This window comes from Panthera onca, chromosome D4 (assembly GCF_046562875.1).
Source record: "Panthera onca isolate mPanOnc1 chromosome D4, mPanOnc1 haplotype 2, whole genome shotgun sequence".
In the NCBI taxonomy this organism is placed as follows: Eukaryota; Metazoa; Chordata; class Mammalia; order Carnivora; family Felidae; genus Panthera; species Panthera onca.
Window position 1 is genome coordinate 5,209,739 of NC_138351.1, and position 22,606 is coordinate 5,232,344.

Consider the following 22,606-nt stretch of genomic DNA (forward strand, 5'->3'; position numbering starts at 1 on the left):
TGTGATGCCTCAGGCCCCTCCACCCATGCAGAACAGGAAGGAGGTCAGTGTGGAACGAGCTGGGTCTGCAGAGGGCTTTCGTGAGGACAGTAGCTTTGGAGAAAGCTGGGTTTGACCGGCATCCGCCCAGCCCCTCATGCCCCCCCCCCACCCCACCCCCAGAGACCAGTCCCACCGCACAACAGCAGACATCTGGTCCGCACTTCCACAGGCGACTGCGGATCCTGGACAAATCATCAGTAATGCTCTTATCATCAATTTTCCAGAATGACGCTTCCTTCTGGCCTTCTACGTTACAGTAGAGGCTATTATTTTGTATTCCTCGCTGGCAAACCGTAAAAATATCAAGTCATTGTGTATACTTAGGCTATACATGCTGAAATAGGACAACTGATGTATTCTCTGGAATTCTGGCAACTACGTAAAAATGGGATTTCACGAGCTTAACCCCTAGACTATTGTGCTCTAGAACTGTTAAGATTTAGAATCACACAAAAGTGACTTCATCCTTAATCTTCACACCCTCTTTTAAAAGAACCTTTAGGGGCGCCTGGGTGGCTCGGTCGGTTAAGCTTCCGACTTCAGCTCAGGTCACGATCTCACGGTCTGTGAGTTCGAGCCCCGCGTCGGGCTCTGTGCTGACAGCTCAGAGCCTGGAGCCTGTTTCAGATTCTGTGTTTCCCTCTCTCTCTGCTCCTCCCCCGTTCATGCTCTGTCTCTCTCTGTCTCAAAAATAAAATAAAACGTTAAAAAAAAATTTAAAAAAAAAAAAATAAAATAAAAGAACCTTTAATTAATTAGGTGGGTCAGTGACTCAACTCTCCACATGAATGTGTCAAAAAGGAGATGACCCAGGAGGCTGATAGCCTGATGCCAGCCAACTTGGATTTTTCTACCAAAAAAAAAAAAGAGAGGGAGAAAATGTAAGCTTGAAGAAAAATAGATAATGGGGAGTAATTTAGTAAATTAGTCTCAAATGCGAGAAAATTGTTACTGCTTCCCTCTCCTTGGAAAGTTTCCAAACTTATGCTCGCCTGGGCCAAACTAGAAGAAAAACAAAGTACGTGCTTAACACACATTTCGGTTTTCCCCAAGTCAGGGGAGAAACCCCCGCCCCGCCCCCCAGTGAGTAAAGTGAGGAGGATTTTCATACCCACTCTTGCAACTTAAGTTGCCTTCTCTTTTCCGTAAAGTCAAGTGCAAGGGAGCAGAAGCTCTGTCTTTGTCTTTGTCACCAATCCTTTATTGAAACTGGTAACTGACACACTTTATAACAGAACAACAAAAATAATGTTCAATATGTACAGCCTTTGCGACAGACTATTTGACTATACACAAGGCAGAGTGATAACACAATCTAATCTCCGTAATAACCTGTGCACAGAAAGACACCCAGCAGACAGCATGTGAACACATACAGTGGAATGACATCACGGGTCCAGTGAAACTCCCGCCTAATACAAAACGTCCTCCTCTATTGCAAATGACGGCTTTCTAAACACCCAGAGCGTTTCAGTAGTAGTTTACCCCGAGTCCGAGGCGGAGATCTGGTGTGTGGCTATGAGTCTCTTCAGTGACACCACCTCTGCAGACAAGTTTGCTATCATCCCCTGCTTCAGAAACAAATTCTCCGGGTCAGAGACTTGGTAGCCACCGTCCTTCATTTCTACAACTCCCGTTTTGAAGCTGTTCTGAGTTTTGCCGTTCAGTTCTTTTTGATGCCAGTGTTCCGATTTGAGAGACCAATCCTGGATGTTCGTCACCTGCACCGAGAAAGGGGGGAGGGAAGAATGTACCATACTCGGGGCGCTATGCTTCTCCAGTTCGAAATGCCTCTTGGGCGTCCCGTCCACGGGCGAGGACGGCTTTTGCGTGGCCTCAAACTCGTGATCGAAGGCTTCGACTTTGATCTGCATGGCTTTGGCTTTGATGCGAAGCTTGTGCGGCAAGGCCGAGGAGTTCACTTCCGGAACTTTCACCACGGTGGCGTGCACGCGCTGAAGCTCCACGGGAGAGTGGATGGGGCCCTTGGGGACCTGCTGCTCGTCTTCTCCATCCGAGGACTTCCCCACCGCGCCGTCCTCGGTCTCCGACGTCCTGGGGGAGTTGCTGGAGGACCGGGCGGCCTGCAGCAGAGGCGGGGAGTGGGAGTAGCCGGGGAAGGCGGTCCCCATGAGGTTCCGGTACACGGAGGCCCGGTAGGCGCCCCGCTCGTCGCCAGGCTCCCTGGCGTAGCTCTCCAGCTCCACCGGCTCTTGCTTGATGGCCTGGAACTTGCCGTCGGGGCTCCCGCAGCCACCCCGCGCGGCCCCGTCCTGCGAGTGTTCCAGCGAGGACACCTCGGAGACGTCGGACAGGGAGGCCTGCGGGGAGTGCTTGATGACCGAGATGCAGCCGCTCGTCACCATCGCGGGCTCGTGCTCGTCCGCGAAGGGGCCCGCGCTGGACTTGGCCGCCTGGTAGTCTTGAAAGTACACAGCCGTGGAATGACTGAGTTTCTGGATCTCCTGGGCATACGCCGCAGAGCTGATCAGGCCAAACTTTAGCTTGAGGGAGAGCAGCTCGGCCTTCAGGGTGGCGTTCTCCTCGCCCAGCGCGATCAGCTTGTTCTCCAGGACCAGGTCGTTGAGCCGCCGCTTCTCCCGGGAGCGCTTGGCCGCTTCGTTGTTTTTCCGCCGCTTTTCCCAGTACATGGCGTCCTTCTTGTCGTCGGGGATGAACTCCCGCTTCCGCCGGCACGCCGAGGACTTGCTCTTCCCCACGCTGCCCTCGCCCAGCAGCAGCTCCTCGCCGGCCGTCAGCTCCTCGGACACGTCGGCCAGGGCGGGGCCGAGCACCGTCATCTTGTCCGCGCCGCTCCCGGCGTCCAGGGACGCCTGCTCCTTCTTCACGGTCTGCATCTTCCTCAGCTGCATCCGAAGCACGCGCCAGCGATTCCCCGCCACTCACCACCCGTGCTCTGACAGCGGCGGTGGAAGAGCCATCAACAGGCTTCCTTCTGGTCCGCGGGGCGAGACGAGTCTCTCCGGCTCCGCGGTCTGTCCCCGGGGCGACCTGCAACACAGCGAAGGAAGGGTTACCCGTCTGGCAGATGCTCATCGCCCACCGCGCACCGGGAACCGCGCTGCGCACGCAGGGCCTGTGGGTCTGCGCCAGCCCCAGCTCTCTCCCGGGGAGCCTGGGGCCCAGTCGGTTGGGCGTCCGACTCCGGCTCAGGTCACGATCTCGCGGTTCGCGGGTCCGAGCCCCGCGTCGGGCTCCGTGCTGACGGCTCGGGGCCCGGAGCCCGCTTCGGATTCTGTGCCTCCCCCTCTCTCTCTGCCCCTCCCTCGCTCATGCTCCGTCTCTCTCTCTCTCTCAAAAATAAATATTAAAAAAAAAAGACACAGCTCTTTGCTTCAAAGAGTCTGCCATCCAGAAAAGGAAATAGGTAAGTAGTACAGGACAGGTCCCCCCCCCCGCTCCCTGGGACCTCTCAGCAGAGTGACACGTGGCCCAGGAAGAGGGGTGCAGCAACGCGCGTGCCCAGGGAGAAACAGAGGCAGGCTGTTTCAGCAGCAGCAGAAGTGTGGGGCCGGCGCGCAGACATGGGGCCTCCCAGGAGGGAAGGACAGATGGCCTCTGGGGGGGGGGGGTCAACTTTTTGGTGCTCCCGAATAATTTCAGATGACATCTCTATCACCGCAAGGCAAGCAAGACCACCTCTTTCTTCCCAGGAACCTTCCCAGGTGAGCTCCGATACCCGGAAACAAATTCTGCAATCACACGGAACAAAATATATAACGGGTGCCCAATTTGTTTCCGTAAAAATGAAAACAGAAGCCACCCAAACCGACTGACTTGAAGTTGTTTCGACCTGACTCTCAACGGGGACACACCCCTGACTGCCGGCTGGGCTCCTGTCCACAGCTCATTGTGCCAGGTGGCCCAGGATTCTTCCCAACGAAGCCACCTCTCCTGGTACATCTGCGCTCCACCATTAGATAGATATGTTCTTTTTTTCTGGTTCCTTCGAATTGATTCGTCAAACCTCCACTTTAGATAGAAGCATCCTAAGTGCTTTTTTTTTTTATTTTTGGTCCCGAAAAGTCTGCCACAATAGATTTCATTTAGACAGTAGTTTGGGACGAAAATAAACAGTTACTATTCAAAGGGTTTTTTTTTTTTTTTTTTTTTTTTAAGTACAGTGCATTCCTGAAACTTGAAGTTATTTTAAACCTAGAGAATATAATTATGGAAAGAATTTCTTTCCATTTTACTAATGAGTTTCAAACAAAATATATGAAAAAAAAATAAACCCTCAAAAATAGAACCATCAGCTGGCTTCCTTTTCCACTGATGAGATATTTGTCATCTGAATTTGGCTTGACATGAGGTAATAAACCCATATTAGGTTCCAGTAACAATCTTTTTGTGGTGGTTTTTGGATCTGTGTTTCTAGACGGGGCTTCTCTGCCTTATTTCCCAGTAGGCAATACTTTCATAAAGGAGATATGGAGAGACAACCGTTCATTCAGCACTATCTGTATGGCACACTCCCTTGCCACATTAAAAACCGTGACTGTTCTTGTTTTACGTCACTCTCTCTTTCTTGTACATAGTATCGTGATGACTAATGAAATGAAGTCTAATTCTATCAGCTGGAAAAGCGTGCCAGCTTCTTGTGTCTTTTCCAGAAGGAACAGAAGAAATGATGTAATGATTTCAGGATCATAAAGAAGGTTTACTGCCATGTTTTGTTTTTTGGGTTTTTTTGGTTTTTTTTTTTTTTTTTTTTTTTTTTTTGTCCATCAAACTGAGCCAACATGGAAACAGTCGGTTGCGATGTAGTGAAACCCGTGATTAATAATACCAGGTTTCTGTTTGTTTTTGATAATACGGCGTTAGCAGGGAACAAAGGCCCAGAGTGTGCGCAGCGGGCAGGGATGTTGTAGAAAGGGAAATCTTTTCTGGTTATCTCTTCGCAGAACAACACTGCTTTCTGTAGTTCCACTCAGGTTTCATCTTCTGACGTGAAAACCCACTTTTCCTCTACATACTGGGTGGGCTCTTCCCTGCTATGAGAGACTTCTGATCCCCAGCTCGGTTAGGTCTCTACCAAGTGTGGAGGCAAAGAGTCAGAGTTCCAGCAGCAGGGGACAAGTGCATCGATCTTTTCTGGGGAGCCCTTCAAATCGCCACCGGATCCTCAGGTCCTACTGGTGTTTTGTTTTGTTTTGAGCCATCATATAGTTCCTTTCAAGGATATCTTTTTTCCACTGGAGACCCACTCTCTCTGTGCATTTAAAAAAGTTTTTTTTTTAATGTTTATTATTTATTTTTGAGAGAGAGGTAGGCAGACAGGGTGTGAGCAGGGGAGGGGCAGAGAGAGACACAGAATCTGAAGCAGCTCCAGGCTCCCAGCTGTCAGCACAGAGACCCACATGGGACCTGAACTCATGGACCAGGAGATCATGACCTGAATGGAAGGCGGATGCTCAACCGACTGAGCCCCGCCCCCAGGTGCCCCTTTCCCATGCATTTTAAAATGTGTCCCTTGTTTTTTTGTTTTGTTTTGTTTTTTTTTAAAGAAGTCACATTCCTTTTACATGTGCCTCCCCGATGAGTTTTCACAGCTAGGCTTTTGAAATGCCACACGTTTCTGTCTTCGTTACTCTTCCTAAACTTGTCCTTATTTCATTGTTTCCAATCTTCCAGTGGGTTGGGACGTTTTCAGCCTCCTGGTCCAAAGGCTGCCCATGCTGTGTGGGTGAGTGGGGCAGGCAGCCCTCACTTTCAAAGGACACTGTCCCACCTCCATTTAACGCAAGTACCCCCCCCCCCTTGTCTTAACTTCTCTTTCACCCCCCGCTTCTCACCGTCTACGTGCTTAATGTCCACTCTGTCATCTCTAAACTTTGTCGGCACGTTCAACACCTACAGAAACTCTCATTTCTTTTTACTTAATCTTCTTCTGATCTGAGATGTACTACGTGTACTAGCATCTGGGCATCTCCCCTCATCTGCAAGTATAAATCGTCTCCCTGACTCCGTTGGCAAATGACCGCCTGCTACCTTAGAGCACTTTCTGCAGTATTTTTTACCGAATAACCTTGCAGTGTTGGAAAGAGTTGATCATAAGTGTGAGAAAACGCAGGGGCGCCTGGGTGGCTCGGTCGGTTAAGCGTCCGACTCCAGCTCAGGTCATGATCTCGGGGCTCGTGAGTTCAAGCTCTGGGGCTCTGTGCTGAAAGCTTGGAGCCTGGAGCCTGCTTCGGATTCTGTGCCTCCCTCTCTCTCTGCCCCTCCCCCACTCGTGCTCTGTCTCTCTCTCTCTCTCTCTCTCTCTCTCTCTCAAAGTATACATTAAATTTTTTTTTTTTATTAAGTGTGAGATAATGCAGACAGAGGTGCTGATGTTGTATACCGTATCCCAATACAGGTTTGTTTTATGTGTCCAAATCCTCTGCAAAATTTTTCAGGGTCCAAAGTAGTACCTTTGTGTCCTAGCAACAAAGTGAATGTATAGGTGCCCAACATTTGATTGACAGTCACTCACCTGCCTTGTCTAAGAAAGTTTTGTATATAAACAACTTTCTCATGTTTTTTTTTTTTCACTGAAGATGATTATGTAAATGCTAAAAAAAGACATCATACTTATTCACAGAGAGCTTCTCTTTTTCATTAATTGATTTATTCGGCACACACGGAGCACCAACTGTGTGGACCAGGCACGGAGCCAGACTGGAGGGAGGGGAAAAACAAACTCTCAAGAGTCAAGGAGCTCCTCGTCTCCCGAGGGAGCCAGACGGGAGATCACAGGGCTGAAGGAGGCGTGCTCGAGGGGTGCCGTGACCACGGGGGGCCTGGTGCACACAGCACATCATTTCTAGCCCGCTTTTTTTCTTGGTAGGGTGGTGATAACACGAGCCACCGTAACAGGTGCCACCGACTAAACTACGCAGCAGGCACCAAGAGCCTCTCTTATTTCTGTTACCCTCACAATGACCATTTTCGGAAGAGAAAACAAAGGCTCAGAGAAGTTAAGTGACTTGCCCAGTGTCCCACAGCTATTAAGTAGCAGGGCTCAGCCCAGATGCGGGTCCTGTTCCCCCACCAGCACCCTCTCCAACACCTGCACGGGGCCGCTCTGTGCACCTACGGTTCCTTTTCTGCATCACTCCCACTCTTGAGTCATACACACCCGTTTGCTAAGTTACGTTGGGGGCAGAAAGCCACTATTAGATGCTGCCAGAACTTCCTTTAAGACAACAAAGGTACCCCCGGGAACTTTTCTCCAGCTTCTTTGGAGTTGTTTCCTATCTGGAGAGTATTTCATGAATTGAGAAAACATTCTAAACCTTCATCTCTGCTAAAATGTTAATCTCCTGGCCTTCCTATATGCTAACATAGGGAAAAAGAAAAATTATAGTAGGGGCATTGTCACCTATGAGGTTTTTTGTTTTGGGGTTTTTTTTGGTACTAAACCAAAGTGTGTCCATTTTCAGCATGGAGGGGAGGTGCGTAGTGAGAACACAGAGAGACTGAGTGACTTTCCCAAGGTCACACAGCACTGAAAAGCAGAGGCAGGCCTTAGACTGTCTTTACACCCCCGGATGATGAGTGTAAAGGATGCTCGACTACGAGCCTTCTAGCACATCAGCACACATGCTCAACTAATGGTTTCATTTCAAACTCCACTGTTTTCCCTCAGGACTGACTGAACACCGACTTGGCCTCTGCATCGTGTTTTCAGACCGCCACGAGCGTGTGCCTCGATTTCCTTTCTCTAGTGACTGCCGCCAGCTGCCGGTTCTGTGACACTCGCATGCCCGGAGCGCTCAGCTTCAACACACCCACCGGGCAATCGGGCTGCTGCATGAAAACACGAGTGAAAAGGGACACTGAAGGGCAGGAGACACCGCATTCCAGTTGACACACACCGTCCCATCCCTGGGACGGATGTGCCGTCTCTAGTTAAGGCTTCTTAACATCACACTATCCACTATGGGCGGGAGTTCTGTTTTGTGAACGCAGAGTTTCAACGTCTGTTCCAGTCAGGTGACCTAAACGTTGTTTTAAATTAAGACGAAAGTCTGGTTGAAGAAATTCTCCAAAAGAATAAAAGCTCCCAACGTGAAGTTCTGCACCTCATGCTTCCTCAAGGAGTGACATCGTCACCCATGTTTACCATGACAGACCTGTACCTTCCCTGGTCCCCAGCGCACCTGTCAGAAAAATCATAGATGGGACGCCTGGGGGCTCCGTCCAGTAAGCATCCAACGCTTGATTTCAGCTCTGGTCGATGATCTCCCAGTGCGTGGGATCGAGCCCCGCGTCGGGCTCAGGTCGATGATCTCCCAGTGCGTGGGATCGAGCCCCGCGTCGGGCTCAGGTCGATGATCTCCCAGTGCGTGGGATCGAGCCCCGCGTCGGGCTCAGGTCGATGATCTCCCAGTGCGTGGGATCGAGCCCCGCGTCGGGCTCTGGTCGATGATCTCCCAGTGCGTGGGATCGAGCCCCGCGTCGGGCTCTGGTCGATGATCTCCCAGTGCGTGGGATCGAGCCCCGCGTCGGGCTCAGGTCGATGATCTCCCAGTGCGTGGGATCGAGCCCCGCGTCGGGCTCAGGTCGATGATCTCCCAGTGCGTGGGATCGAGCCCCGCGTCGGGCTCAGGTCGATGATCTCCCAGTGCGTGGGATCGAGCCCCGCGTCGGGCTCAGGTCGATGATCTCCCAGTGCGTGGGATAGAGCCCCGCGTCGGGCTCAGGTCAATGATCTCCCAGTGTGTGGGATCGAGTCCCGCGTCGATTGGGCACTTCTGACCTCGCAGAGCCTGCTTGGGGTTCTCTCTCCCTCTCTTTCTGCCCCTCTCCCCCACTCTCTTTCTCTCTCTCAAAATGAATACATAGACTTAAAAAAAGAAAAGGAAAATCATGGTTGACAATTCAAGCTCTTTACAAAACAAGAAGGAAAATTTTGTTTCAAGCATCTAAAACCTTACCAGTAGTGTGGCCACTATGATCGACCGCGACACATTTTGTCATTACTGGTCTCTTTAAAGGGGAAGTCTTACTGCAAACTGCTTGCATTAAACATCTTGACTTAAAAATTCTGTCAGTGCAAGATGAAATACTATTTAATGGGCTCCCCATTTCGGAAGCATTTTTTATAGAATTACCTCATTTTCCTGCACTCTCTGGATGTGCCATGTACTCCCTCAGAGTTGTAGCAGAGATGACATTAAAGAAAAAAATTATTTCACGTTAAATTGTAAACGGTCTCTCCAGGAAGCAGACAGCTGCTTGTTTTTAAGATGAGTGCCATTTCAGTGAAAAAGTAAACGAATAAAGCTAACCAATTCACAGCCCTTTAAACTGTTAAAACCAGCAACACGTTAACCTTCATTTCTTGCTGTGGGTGGGACAGAGTCCAGGACGTGATTGTTTCAATAAAATGCTTTACTTCTTTCCCTGGCCAAGAATAAAATCCAGTACTTAAGAGCAGAGATAGAACAGGAAAAGAATACACACATGCAATCATGGGGGGGGGGGGGGGGGGCTCGGGGAGAACTCAGGAGGCATTGAACTTGCAAGGGGATTTGCTAATCCGGCTGAAAACAAAAGGCTTTTTTTTTTTTGGAAAGTAATCTCCATAACCAACGTGGGATCTCAGGACCCTGAGATCAAGAGTTGTATGCTCTACTGACTGAACCACCCAGGCTCCCCAAAGACTTTTTTTAAAAAGATATTTATTTACTTTTAATTATTTTTAATGTTTATTTATTCTTGAGAGACAGAGAGAGAGAAAAAAACAGAGTATAAGCAGGGGAGGGGCAGAGAGAGAGGGAGACACAGAATCCGAAGCAGGCTCCAGGCTCTGAGCTGTCAGCACAGAGCAGCACGCGGGGCTCGAACTCACAAACTGCGAGATCATGACCTTAGCCGAAGTCGGACGCTCAGCGGATTGAGCCACCCAGGCGCCGCATCGTTTTTTGGTTTTTTTTTTTAATAAAACTATGTTAAGCCTTTCTAATTGCCGATGAAGTGCCTCCCATTCAATAATACAATTCTGTCTCCAGTAACACAGGCTTGAACCCTAACATTAGAGAGAAGTGTGTACTTGACCCAGATACAGGCACACACATAAAGTGCCTCTCACACTTCACCAAAATCTGTCCTATCGTAGCAACAAATTAACCTACTTCTTCTATTTGGGAGCCTCTGTAAATAAATGTGTCAAAACCTGATGGAGCTTACGAGTTTTTACCATACGTGGAAATATGTCAAGTTGCTCGCTCTCTCACCCTCAACAAAGGACTACTTAAAAATCAGATTTAATCTGAATAAAGAGGACAGCACTGCATTTTGTGATAGCAGAGCTGAAATATGAAATAGTACAGTTTGACACTCTTATAAAAGAAGACGTGTTTGTAGCTTAGCGCACAATAGAAATACTCCGAAGACCGTGTGCAGAGATGCTAACGTGTACAAACAACCGAACGGCCCGGGGAAATACAGACCAAAGGCTCTCACTGAAGACGGAGAGGAAGCTGGGGGGCGGGGGGGGGGGGGGAGGGCAGGGAGTGGAATGGTAGAACATTTTTCAAAAGCCGCAGTCACTTCGAAAGGGGGACATTCGTTTCCTTGATACTTCCAAAGATAATGGATGGGTCCGACGAGTAATCTGAAATCCTAAGGGACACCGGCAATCGCGAGGTAACCCCCTTATAGGAAATTCTGCCACGGGCACACCACGGCAGAGCACGTGCGGGATGAATAATGATAGCAGAGAAAGTTCTTGAATGTCTGGAATCACACTGAAGTTCTCCTCAGCTTGACTTGTCGATTTCTTCTATTTAATTTCACTTTCTTTGACAGTGGGCAAGATGATTACAAACGTATGGATAGGGCAGATTTTTTTTTTTTTAAGTGTTTCGGTGTTTACCTGAAGGCTATTTAATTGCAGTTTCAGATTCTTTTTAAGAGTTAACTGATAAAAGACACCATGTTCTGACAACCAAGAGCCTTATAATACAAAGATCATTCTGACTCCAAAGAAACTGAGTCCTCAAAACAGATTATTATGAATGGCATCTAGAAAATCCCTACTAAACTTTCTTATCATAAAAACAAGCATAAGCTCTCTAATTAAAACCGTATGAAAAACAGCAATTTTTTTGAAGCAGTATTTTTTTTTTAACTACAGGAAAAGTATTTGCAAAGAAATTTGAGAGGTAATTGGGGGTAGTGGTAATACAGATTCATTTTGAAACTGAAAAGCTCTTATGTAATGTCTGTGATCAAAGGTCAACATCTTTCGACATTCTCCACGAGTCCGATCTGGATAAAAATCAACTCAAATATAATTTAGGAAAATAACAGGATATCAAACAATGTGTTAATGCTGTGAAATACTGGCATACCTTACAAAACCCAGAAATGCATATTAAAGGAAACTTCAATTACATTGTTTCTGTCATATTTTGAACCGAATCCCAAGTTGCTCTCATTCCCTCAATACAAATTAAAAATAAACAACTCCTCACAGCATCACTGCCATCTGGATTACAATGGAAATAATGAAGTATGTGTGATTTTAGCTCGGGTAAAAATAAAGCCGAGGCAATATGACTGCACCTTTTCCATTCCATGCTCCGATCACGTTCACGTCTCGGAACTGACTATGGACCAAGGCAAGGTCAACTAGAAATATCCACTGGGCTGGTGAGTCAGGCAGTTGCTCAACACGGGTAAGCGCTCTAACAAAGGGTTTTTAATTTTCAGGTTGTTGCATCACACCGATGTTATAATTGCCCTTCTCAAAGATAAGCCCTTAACACAGAAAAGGAAATTGTTTCAAAAGCTGCAGTGAGCTTGCACTCATGCTCTGGGGAGGGGGAGAGACAGCCCGTTTTCGGGCCGGTGGTCGGGCTCTGTGCCTCCAGTCCCTCACCTATAAAATGGGGACGGTGACGGAACACAGCACAGTGGCCAGGCACATGCAGGGCTAGGGTCTAGGGAGGATTAGCTCTTAATTTCATTTCTGAAGAATGAGCAGCATCAAGGCAACGAGGGTGATGAGTCCCAGGCTGTGTCAGCCTCTGGTGATTCTTAGGGAAGCACTGCCCCATGTCGATCGGTGAAATCTTCTCTTAATTAATCAAAAGGGCTGAACGTGACCGGCTTCACGCAGCACGGCCTCAGTTTCCAACCACCCAGGCTGCACCCAGTCCTTCCCAGACGGGTCATCTGTGGGGTCCCACGAGCCGCAGCTGGTCTCGGACCACACGAGTTCGCAAGTGGACGATCCAGGCCAAGGAAAACCGTCACAGAGGGGTGAGGGGAACTGGAAAAGGCCGCGCTGTGTGGCACTCTTTACATCATTCCTGCCCTCCCCCCATCGCACCCCTGTGTTCCTTCTAACACTTCCCCAAAATATTAACCCAGCGACTTGGGTGCTTGTACAGTACGTCAAGAACTCCCTTCAAACTTAAATCACCGTGGAACGCAATGGCACAGTTTTGGTGGGGGGTGGGGGTGGGGCGGTTGTTAGAACAAAAACATATTCCAAGAAGGATCTTCACTTACAGGCTTAACTCAAACTTCCCTCCTTACTATCACTGGACAGAGACTTAGGCAGAGGAAAAAAATCAAGGGGAGTATCTTTTTTAAAAAACAAAACAACCCGGTTTCTGGTCAACTACACGAGGAAAGCGGAGCTCCTCACAACTACCCAGCTGGACAGGTTGTGTGTGCTCGGTTTACCGGGGACACCAGTGGCGATCCCAGCACCTCCCAAACCACAGGTTGGGGCTTGGACCCGGCTCTTCGGGGCCCGCGCTCCTAGCGCTTTGCCAAAGCTGGCCCCTAACGATGGACAGCGGCCTTGGAGCTCAGGAGAGAAACCGACTGGGGGCAGGGATGCGGCACGTGACCCCACAGAAGAAACTTTCCGACGGAGTGGACTGCCGGCGAACACCTGTGATGTCGTGGATTCACTGCGAACCAGTTGAGCTCACTCTCTTGAAGTCTCTACGCCAGGATGAAAGTACTGTAGTCTTACAGTAGGACAGCGGCGTCTACGTGGGCGTTTTGATTTCTACTTTATTTTGAACTCGGGGGATTCAAGTTCTTTCTACTCTAGCCTTTGACCGCAAGAAGTACAGGTTCAAAAAAAAAAGAAAGAAAGAAAGAAAGAAAAATGCATCCACTCGACTAGCCACAGTCAAGCTGGGGCGCTCCTTCCCATCGCCACCGTCAATGCTGGAGCGCCCCCACCCCCAGTGCCTGTGGTCTGTTGACATTTGGAGGTTTTCTCGGTCTTTCTCACTTCACCAATCCAGAAGCACTTGGCTCCGGCTCCAAAATACAATGAAGCTGCAGGAACAAAGGTGTCCGCGGCGCTCAGCAGCTCACCGGGGAAGAGCAGGAGGCAGGCCGCCAGAGCCGCCCCGTGGCCCGCCTGGCCTCTCCTCGCGCCTCGCCCCGGGTGCCTCTCGCTCCTCCCCGGCTCCCCTCCCCACCCTCCCCGGCTCCTCTCCGCTCCCCTCCCTCCGCCCGGCGAAGCCTGGGCGCACCCGCACTCCGCGGCCCAGGTCCCCCCGCGCCCCCAGCGCGGCGCCTCACCGGGACCCGCCCCCACCGGGTGGGCGGCGCAGCGGGGCCTCGGCTCCGCCAGGACCCCCTCGCCAGAACAAAGGAATGTGGGGAGGGGGCGCGGAGGCGCGCAGGCCGCGGAGCGGCTCCCGCCCAAGCGCCGCCTAGGGCGCTCCGGGGTCCCGACCCGAGCCTCCCACGCGCCACCCCCCGCATCCTAGCCCCCAGCCCCGGTCCCCCGCGGGCCCGCAGGCGGGAGGGGCGCGCCCCTGGGAGTCGCGATCGGAAGGTGGCGCTACGCGGTCCCCAGCAGGCCCGGGGCTCCCAGCCCAACCTCCAAAGTCGGTCGGGGTCTGACACCGGGGCGGGGGTGGGGGGTGGGGTGACTGGAGCGCTCTCAGCTTCTTGGAAAGCAACTGCAATTATCTGGGGTAATGTAATTCATTCCGGGGATGAATCTCTGGAACGCGCCCCCCCCCCAAAAAAAACCCCAAACCCTGCTCTTTAATTATTTAAATGTTACGTCAGGGAAAAAAAATCTGACATAGACACCACCATATAAATATATTCACACATAATTACACTACGTCAGAGTGCCGGAGGAAATTTAAAATCTGGGTACATTATATATTCATATATCCTCACTCGAATAAAAACTAGGGTATCTACACGCAAATGCAATCTACTAACCTATATCTGTTTCCCATAAATCATATCTGGTCTGGAGGGGGAAAAAAAAAACACGATGTGAAATAAATACTTGTGACCTCATTCGCTGTTGTTATTTACAAAAGCCAGGGCCAGAGATGACGCTTGGCCATCCCCTGCTGTTCCCAGGGAACACAGCACTTTCCTAAAGTGTCCTTTATAAAGATAAATGGGAACCAGCATCCAGCAAATCACCGCGCTCGGCGAAATGCCTTCCTAAAAATACAATCTTATCAAAGGTCTCCGAAGGCGTGAAGTTGAAACTACAGCAAATGGCCTTGAACTTGTATTTGCACACAGCCCTGGAGAAAACACCAGAAATAGCATTGCAAGGCCACAATTGTTAAAATGTGATGGGGCTAAATTTAGAAGAACGCTCATTTCATTTAGGGCAAAAGACACATTCAGCGGCGGGAGCTAACGCAATGCCTTACCCGGTTGTCTACTTTCCTGTTTAAAATATCCTCAAAAAAAAAAAAAAAAAAAAAAAACTGTGACAGTGACATTTTAAAGGCTGACATTGCCCTACTTTCTTTGTAGCAAGATTATAAAATCACGTAATTAGCTCCCGCTTCCTATGCTGACTGCCAGCAAATTCGGCAGTTACATAATGCAACATTTCCAGGAAACTATTATGTGATCTGTCTTGTCGTGTCTGAAAAAGCAATGACAATAAGGTGAGAAACAGGGCTGATGGAGTGGAACGCATTAAAAGCACGGAGGTACGGAGGTAAAGACCACAATGGTTCGCCCCAGATTTAAAAATAATAGCTCGCAACACCTACGGGGCAAACCCCGGGAGTATCCAAGATCAGAATACAACCCGAGGGGTTCTTCGCGTTTTGTAGGAGGCGTGTGTACAAAATCTCCGTCTTTATCCGGGACGTGCCAATAACGACCTCCTGTCCAACGCCGCGCCACAATTTCCAAATCATCGCACACGTACGCGCACATTCCCACATCAGCCCCGTAACCCGAGCCAATATTTCACCGTGGGCAGATTATGCAATCCGGGCAAGGACGAATCCTACAACCTTCTCGGGCGCTGGTAAGACACGCTGACGACAAACGGGCTGGAAGACGTCCGTGCAGACACAGCCCCCGACACAAACAGACGCGGCGCACGCATTCTCCGAATGCCGTCACGGTTCACGCGAGCTGCGCTCTTTCCCAGCAGGAAGATCAAGGCTCGTCCCATTTACTCGGCACCCCCCTCCGCCCCCCCCCCCCACCCCCCGCACACACCCCCGCCGCCAGCCCCGCAGAAGGGACGAGAAAGGAGGCAGCGAGCGCTGCCCTCCCCGCTCGAGATGGCTCAGCCTCCCCGGCGCGCCTCTCCACCAAAACATCAATTTTCCTGAAATCAGGAGACATTATGCAACAGCGGCGCGGGGGGGAGAGCCAGCCGGCCCGGACTACGTGCCGGCGCCAGGGCGCTGCAATCAAAGCGGCCACCTTCAGGTGGCGAGTCCCCTCCCGGCAAAGCAGCAAAAGTTTATGTCATGAACGCCCCGCGCACACTCGCCGCCGCCGGCCAGCCCCGCGCGCAGCCCGGGCCGCGCGCCCCCGGCAGCGGGCGGGGAGCTGGGGAGCCGGGGCGCGGGGCGCCGGGCCGGGCCGGCGGTGGGCGGAGCGCTTACCGTGTTCCTGCTCCCGGGACGGCGAGCGCCCGGGCGGCGGGGCGGGCGGGAGCGCGGGGGGGGGGCGGGGGGCCCGGGGCGCGCGGGGCGCGGGCCGGGGCTCCGGGGCGGCGGGCGGGCGGCGGCGAGGGCGCGGCGCGGGAGGCGGGCGGCGCGCCGGGTCCGCGGGCGCCGTGGCCGCGCCGGGAGATGTGTGTTAGTAGGTCAGTTCCGAGCGCCGCGCTACGTCGCCGCCCGCCAGCCTCGCGGTGACGGGCGGCCGCGGCCCCAATCGCCGCGCCCGCACCCGCCCCCGGCCCGCCGCCAATGGCCGCGGCCGGCGGGGGCGGGCTCTCCGCGGCCCCGCCCCCCCCCGGCCCGCCCCCACCCCCTCCCCTCCCCTCCTCTTCTCTCCCCTCCCCTCCCCGCGCCCGCTCCCCCGCCCCGCCGCCCGCGTCCCTCCCCGGGCCGGGGCCAGCGCCACCGCCCGAGCGCCCGCGAGGACCCGCGCCCCGCGCCCGGTTCCGGGGCTGCGCCACGGCCGGCGCTCCCGGGGGGGGGGGGGGCGCGGGGGGCGAGCTGGGGAGGGGCCCGCCCAGCCGTCCAGCTCTCCCACCGCTGCCTGCGCCCCCCGGCGATCCGCGCTCACTCACAGCGGCGCTTTTTGTCTCCCCGAGCACGCAGCGGCCCGGCTACCTGTTGCCCACCCAGCACCGGGCCGGGGGGCCGCGGGCGTGGCGCGGACCGCCGCCCGCCCCTCCCCGCACACCCCCCGGGAGGACCCCTCCTCCTGGGGGCGGGTGGGGAGGGGGGGGCGGCGCTGGCGAGCCGCCAGCGCTCGGGGCGGGCCGCCGCGGGGAGGGGGGCCGCCGGCCGGCCGGAGCCCCGCGGGGGCGCTGCGTAGGCGGCGGCGACAATGCCCCCGCGCGTCTCTCCCGGGAGCGCGACGGCCCGCGGCCGGGAGAGAAAGCGCCGCGCGCAGACACCGCCCCCTGCGCAATTAGGGCGCAGATGACGGAGGCGAAGTTGTTGCGTAAGACGCCCGGGGAACGAGGCTCGCCGAGGTCCGGCTGCCCTCGGCCGCGCCGAGTGGTGGCCAACGCGGGTGCGCCCTGCCGGCTGGCGGGCCGGCGTGCGCCGCTGGGGCCGGGCTCGGCCGCGCGGGGAGTCTTCCTGTGATCCCGGCGCCGGCGGCTCGTTCGGGGCATCTCTGCCCCTAATCGGACGCGGTCGTCTTCTCCCCCAGATTCCCGGGCTACGTAAGGGACGCGAGGAAATGGGGGAAACGGCACCTCGCGGCGCGTTCCCCAGGCATCGCGCTAAGGGCTGTAAAGGCACGTGGCACACACACACACACAGCGCGTTTACAGAATGAGAGAGAGACAGAGAGAGAGTCTGCCTTTGCGAAGGGAGCCATATTCCTTACAGTGGCGCACAGACTTGCCCAAATACGGGATGTGGCAGGTGGGGAAGGACCTCAGGCCCTACTTGGACTATGCGGGAGCTGGGCTGAATGCCTTCGGTGACTTCCCATTCTTTTCCCTAGGACACATTTCTTTAGGAAGAAAAATTTGAACCAAACCCCAAAGTAAAGAAAGAGAAGAGTAGACTGAACCCCCAGCCCCACCCCGCCACCAGGCTCCCATCACTGGTGCCCATCATCAAGCGTCAATCTGCTTGCTAAGTTGTCTCTTCTACCTTCCCCGTTCTCCTATTACACAGTTACAAACACCCAAAGGGTGATGCTGAAAAAATGCGTATCACTTATCACTTGGTGTTTGGAAAGCCTCACATTTCAAACTATTCTCCAAGGACAATGTTGTGGTTCAGAACACATGCTTGTTCACAACTCATCTGGTAAAGTGTACGTTTACCAACAAGGCCCTGACTCTTTAGACATGCCAAGTGGGTTTTAATATCTTCCCCAAATCCTCTGCCCAGGTGCTCACCAATTCAAGAAGCTCTTCTGTCTGTGGCTTTTGAGTCTGTCCCCTCTAGTCGACATTCATTCCAAAGAGTTGACTCTGCTGATGAAAATGAGTCTTGATTTTGGTTCGTCATTTCCACTTTTCTCATTTGTTATTATTCCGTTCCTTTTTCCAAACCCGCGCAATGCCCATTAGAGTTCGAAAACCTCCCTTAGATGAAAGTAAAACCAAATCCCTATGCCGGTTGCCTTTCCTGGGTTAGAAGCGTGCTGGTTCCTAGAAATCCAGAGCCACTCTACATTACCTCCGCTCCCCCACACCTACAGCATGTTCTTCTTTTTGAATAATTGCATAGACTCCCAAAGCTGTTGTCGAATGAGTGGTAAATGGTCTTAATAGAAGGGCGACGTGAAATTCAAGAAAGGTAGAAAACATGCTTGGAGTCACTCAGAAACGATGGGGGTGGGGATTTCTCTGAACTTGGAAACGGGTTCTTTATGCCGAATTTTGAAACCTGAGGCTCCTTTAATTACTTGGGGGTATTTCTAGATTGTGCCTGTATCATTTACGCGCATCAGTTTTTGTCCCCACCCTACTTGGAAATCAGATGAAGTGTAAAAGATGTCTGAGATACCAGCTTAGAAAATAACTCTTTAGCTCCTCCTGGTGATTGGGAAACCGCTGAACAATACGCAGAGGGCTCTGTCCCCATTACCCAAGAGGTGGTGTGTCCAGTAGGTGCTAGAACTTTCGCGAATAGGCAGGCACTTGCAGGTGAACACAAGTAAACGGAGCATAAAACCTGAGACGTTGGAAACAAATTGCCGCAGGTGGGAGGCTTCTAGGAAGACGTCAGCATGGGCCTGAGTGCAGAACAGGGCTGTGACCAGGTCTCTGGGAGGAGAAGGAAGGCAGTTCTGGTTGAAGTCTGAGGTCAAAACTTCCTTATTCTCCGTCTCTCTCGGAACTTGGGGTGGGGGGCGGGGTCTGTGATAGGGGCTACGGGCAGCAGACCGTTGACCACACTCAGCCATATCTGATTACGCTCCCAATATCCTTTGTGGTTGAGCCAATACAAGGAGAGCAGAATGACCACGAATGTGGCCTCTCCTTCCTAAGATGGAAAACTCCTTTGTGGAACATTCCAGCCGGAAGATACCTAAAGGGCCACGTGTGTCCAGAGGTCCTTTCTCGGGGCCTCTTCGGGCACAGGTGGCTGCAACCTCAGATACCTAGTGAGAATTCAGTTAGGTGCATGTGGCCCGTGGCAGCCAGAGAGCCACAAATTGCGTTTCAGCTCTCGTGGGTTGTTGCGGCACAGGACAATTACAGGGGCCCCAGGACAATTACAGGGGCCCCAGGCTCCAGTTTTTCAAAAGCAAGTAGACATTTAGATTTTTTTTTTTTTTTTTTTTTTTGGCAAAATATCCTGATTTTTCCAGTATTGTGAGGCCATTGGTTAAAAAAAGAAAAGATCCTGTGACTTGGCGGGCTGGAGACTAGACAGGCTGTGCCCTCTGACCGAGAAGTTCCATGGAGATGCCCAGGGAAGGCGCCATCGGAGGCTGGAAGGCAGGCTTCCCGCCGGGTGACCCGGCTGGGACAGCTCCCGCGTGTCTGTTCTAGATCCTGAATTCTGGATTTCTTTGCAGGAAACCTTCCGTAGCTTAAAACACTTTGGCCACCACTGGGGCCCCAGAGCCCAGGGCCACAGTCTTCCCACCGTGCTATGCCTCCTGAGGGTCTGGTGCCCGCTTTTTTAACCCTCACGAACACAAGGGAAAACCACTTCTAGGAATTCGTAAGTTCTAGTTTTATTTTGTTTTCAGGTTGGGGTTTAAATAGGGAGCTAGCGTGGCACCGATTGGCATGGCTCGTCACCCACAGGAGGCCTGCCCACACCCGTCAGTATGCAATTTATGCTGGTATTTTGCTCTGACCTAATGAGTCATTGAATGTTTAGGCAGAAACTTCCTGGAATGGTATTTCTTTCTTTCATGCTTGCTCTCTTTGTTTTCTCTGTACGCTTGATGCAATTTCCAATCACTGGGCTCACTCCTGTGCCTTCTTTTTCCACCTGCTCCTGTGTGTTGACTTTTATTCTTCTTGTGTATTTTCTTCTCACTTATCCGATGCATTCTTAGTTTTCCCATCGGCCTTTCCCCAATCATCAAGTCCTCACGACTCTTCTGGATTCCTTCCTCTACCAAGCTCCCACCTCCCCTTCCTGCCCCCCACCCCCGCCCATATCCCAGCCACAACCCAGACATTGTGAGGGTTTAAAATTTCCACACCGCCTTCCCCAGCTCCTGCCACATGGTTCCATCAGCAGGCATTCCATTAGCATGCTTGGCCTTATTATTCAAAAACTAGTTTTTGTGGGAAATTGGGTAACAGAAGATAGCCAAATGACACTCCCCGTAGAAGCACAGGCTTTAAAGTATGAGAAGTTGAAATGTTTCCTGTTAAATGACTGTTGCTCAAGCTAAGAAAGAAATTAGATCTCTACACGGACTACATGGCTTCCCCAGACAAAAGCAGCTGATGGCCTGAATACATTTCAAAGCATTTCCAGAAGACCCAGCAAAAGGCCAGAAAGAGGTGGTTTTGCAGAAGAAGATGTTGCAAGTACAGCATCACAAAAACCGAAACGTGTCTTTAAATTTGGCCGCCACCGACGGCCTTCGTTTCAGTTAGCATTTTCGTTCATTCAGATTAAATGGCATATGTGAGCAAAGGTGTCAAAATAAAAGAAACTCACAAAAAGGCGGGTGGCGGGGGGAGATACACTAAAAATGGTCAAGACTTCAGAAGGGGCCAACTATGTTCATTGCAAAATCTTGAGTGATGGGGCAAGGCCTGTGGTAGCTGTTAGCTGGCCACGGGGACATGGCAGGGTGACCAGAGTGTGAAATATAAAATTGTGAAATGTGTTCTAACAAAAAAGCATTTTACTAAGAATTAGAGGTGACACACCCACACTGCTAGGCAGCTCCAGTCCCCGAGGCAAACCTTATCTAGACATTTCTGTGAAGTCCTGCACAGGGCATCCGTTGGAAAGAGCCATGGGGGCAACCCAGGAGGCTGGGGTTCTCGTGCGTTCGTTACCACCACCGCCGCCCCCCCTCCCCGACTCACGAAGGGAATCGTTTCATCTGTCTGGACTTCATTTCTTCATCGGAGCCCCGTGGGAGCTGAGGCGGACCCCGCAGGGTTGCCCTGGGGTGATTCTTCAGAAACAGCCGCGCAGAAAAAGAAAGCTGCAAATTTGGCATTTACAGAGAAGCAGGTCCCGGTTAAAGCCGGCTCACCCATAACCCTCGCCCTGCCTAATTACAACACGCAGGGAGGAAATTACACCGTGAAATGCACACGGACGGCCGGAGAGACAGAAATCGTCTTCCCTCGGGGTGGTTTATTTCAGCAAGAGACGAAAATGAACGCTATCAGTTTGGTAAATGCACTAAGAAGCCCGGAAATTGGGTGCCTGACCGCATTTCTGGTCTTCTGAGAAACTTCCAGACTCTGAGCGCCTGAGCAGAAGTGCCTAAGATTATTGTTCAGCTCCTGCATGTGATGACCGTCTCAGGCAGGCCACGCACCTGTGTGGAGGGCTGCCACGTAGGTATGCCGTCCGGATGCCGCCAAAGCAGAGTCTCAGGCGGTCGTCACCCAGGCAAATGGGCAGGAGAGCCCGGGGGGAGGAGCAGGCCATGGTGTGTCCGCATCCCAGCTTCGCTGCTCACGAGCTCTGCAGACAGGACAAGTTACCTCCCTTAACTTCTCTCTGCCTCCGTTTCCCCTTCCGGCAACCATTGATAATAATGGCGCCAATCTCAGGGCGTCTGGGTGGCTCAGTGTGTTGAGCATCCGACTCTTGATTTCGGCTCAGGTCATGATCTCACGGTTTGTGAGCTGGAGCCCCACATCAGGCTCTGTGCTGGCAGTGCAGAGCCTGCTTGGGATTCTCTCCCTCTCTCTCTCTCCCTATCCCTCTCTCCCTCCCTCTCCCTCCGTCTCTCTCTTTCTCAAAATAAATAAATAAATTTAAGAAATAATGACGTCCGTCTCAACAAGTTGTTCCAAGGTTAAGATGAGCTAAGAGCTACTAACTGCTCGGGAAAGCGCCTGAGCTGAGACAGTGAGATGTGTTCGGTATTATTATCAACCCAATGAAAAATCAACCCGCACGAGGGAAACAATATCATTAACCCAAAGAGTGGGCGTGGGTGTCGTTGGGTGTGTGTGCTTGAGTGTGTGTCCCTATGAATTGATGTGGACAATGAATTGCGTCACAGTGTCAGTGCGATAGACCCAGTGAGTGCTTACGTCTCCAAGAAGGCACAGCAGAGGTAGCTGGGGACAAAAGTTCAGTGTGTGAGGTTCTGTGGTGAGAGAGAGCAGGTGGGAAGGCTGACCAGGCCGCAGGACTCCGCGCAGTGGCACCAGCAAGGCTTGCGCGTTATTCAGGCGGGAAGGAGCACGGCTGCTTTGGGGAACGTGGTCTCCAGAAGCGACCCGCTGTTTTCAACGTGTTTTTATGCAAAATGTCACACGTGAAGCATCAGCGTGGGGGAAGTGGATGAAGGCCTGGACCCCCGTTCTAGATGACCCTAGGACCCCCGTTCTAGATGACCCTAGCACCCCCATACTCTAGGACCGCCATACTAGACGACCCTAGGACCCTCGTACTAGATGGCCCTAGGACCCCCGTTCTAGATGACCCTAGGACCCCATACTAGATGGCCTTAGGACCTCCTTTCTAGATGACCC

The 22,606-nt window shown here is 52.1% G+C and overlaps 1 protein-coding gene and 1 long non-coding RNA gene across 2 annotated transcripts in view; one reads left to right on the forward strand and one right to left on the reverse strand.

The window, feature by feature from the left end:
• Positions 1-8,204, forward strand: part of LOC132663717 (uncharacterized) — a 45,365-nt gene extending 37,161 nt beyond the window's left edge. The window contains exon 4 of the long non-coding RNA XR_013551523.1: positions 7,694-8,204. This is a non-coding gene — a long non-coding RNA (uncharacterized LOC132663717). The remainder of the gene's footprint in view (positions 1-7,693) is intronic.
• NFIL3 (nuclear factor, interleukin 3 regulated) lies at positions 1,222-15,509 on the reverse strand. Its single transcript, XM_078436076.2, has 2 exons — positions 15,321-15,509; positions 1,222-3,054 (listed from the first exon to the last, which is right to left on the reverse strand). The coding sequence occupies exon 2, from the start codon at positions 2,913-2,915 to the stop codon at positions 1,524-1,526; it is 1,392 nt and encodes a 463-aa protein (XP_078292202.1). The 5' UTR covers positions 2,916-3,054; positions 15,321-15,509; the 3' UTR covers positions 1,222-1,523.
• Between the last annotated feature and the right edge of the window lie 7,097 nt (positions 15,510-22,606).

Coding starts and splice junctions, on each gene's coding strand:
- NFIL3 (XM_078436076.2), bottom strand. CDS start 2,915: ATGCAGCTGAGGAAGATGCAGACCGTGAAGAAGGAGCAGGCGTCCCTG.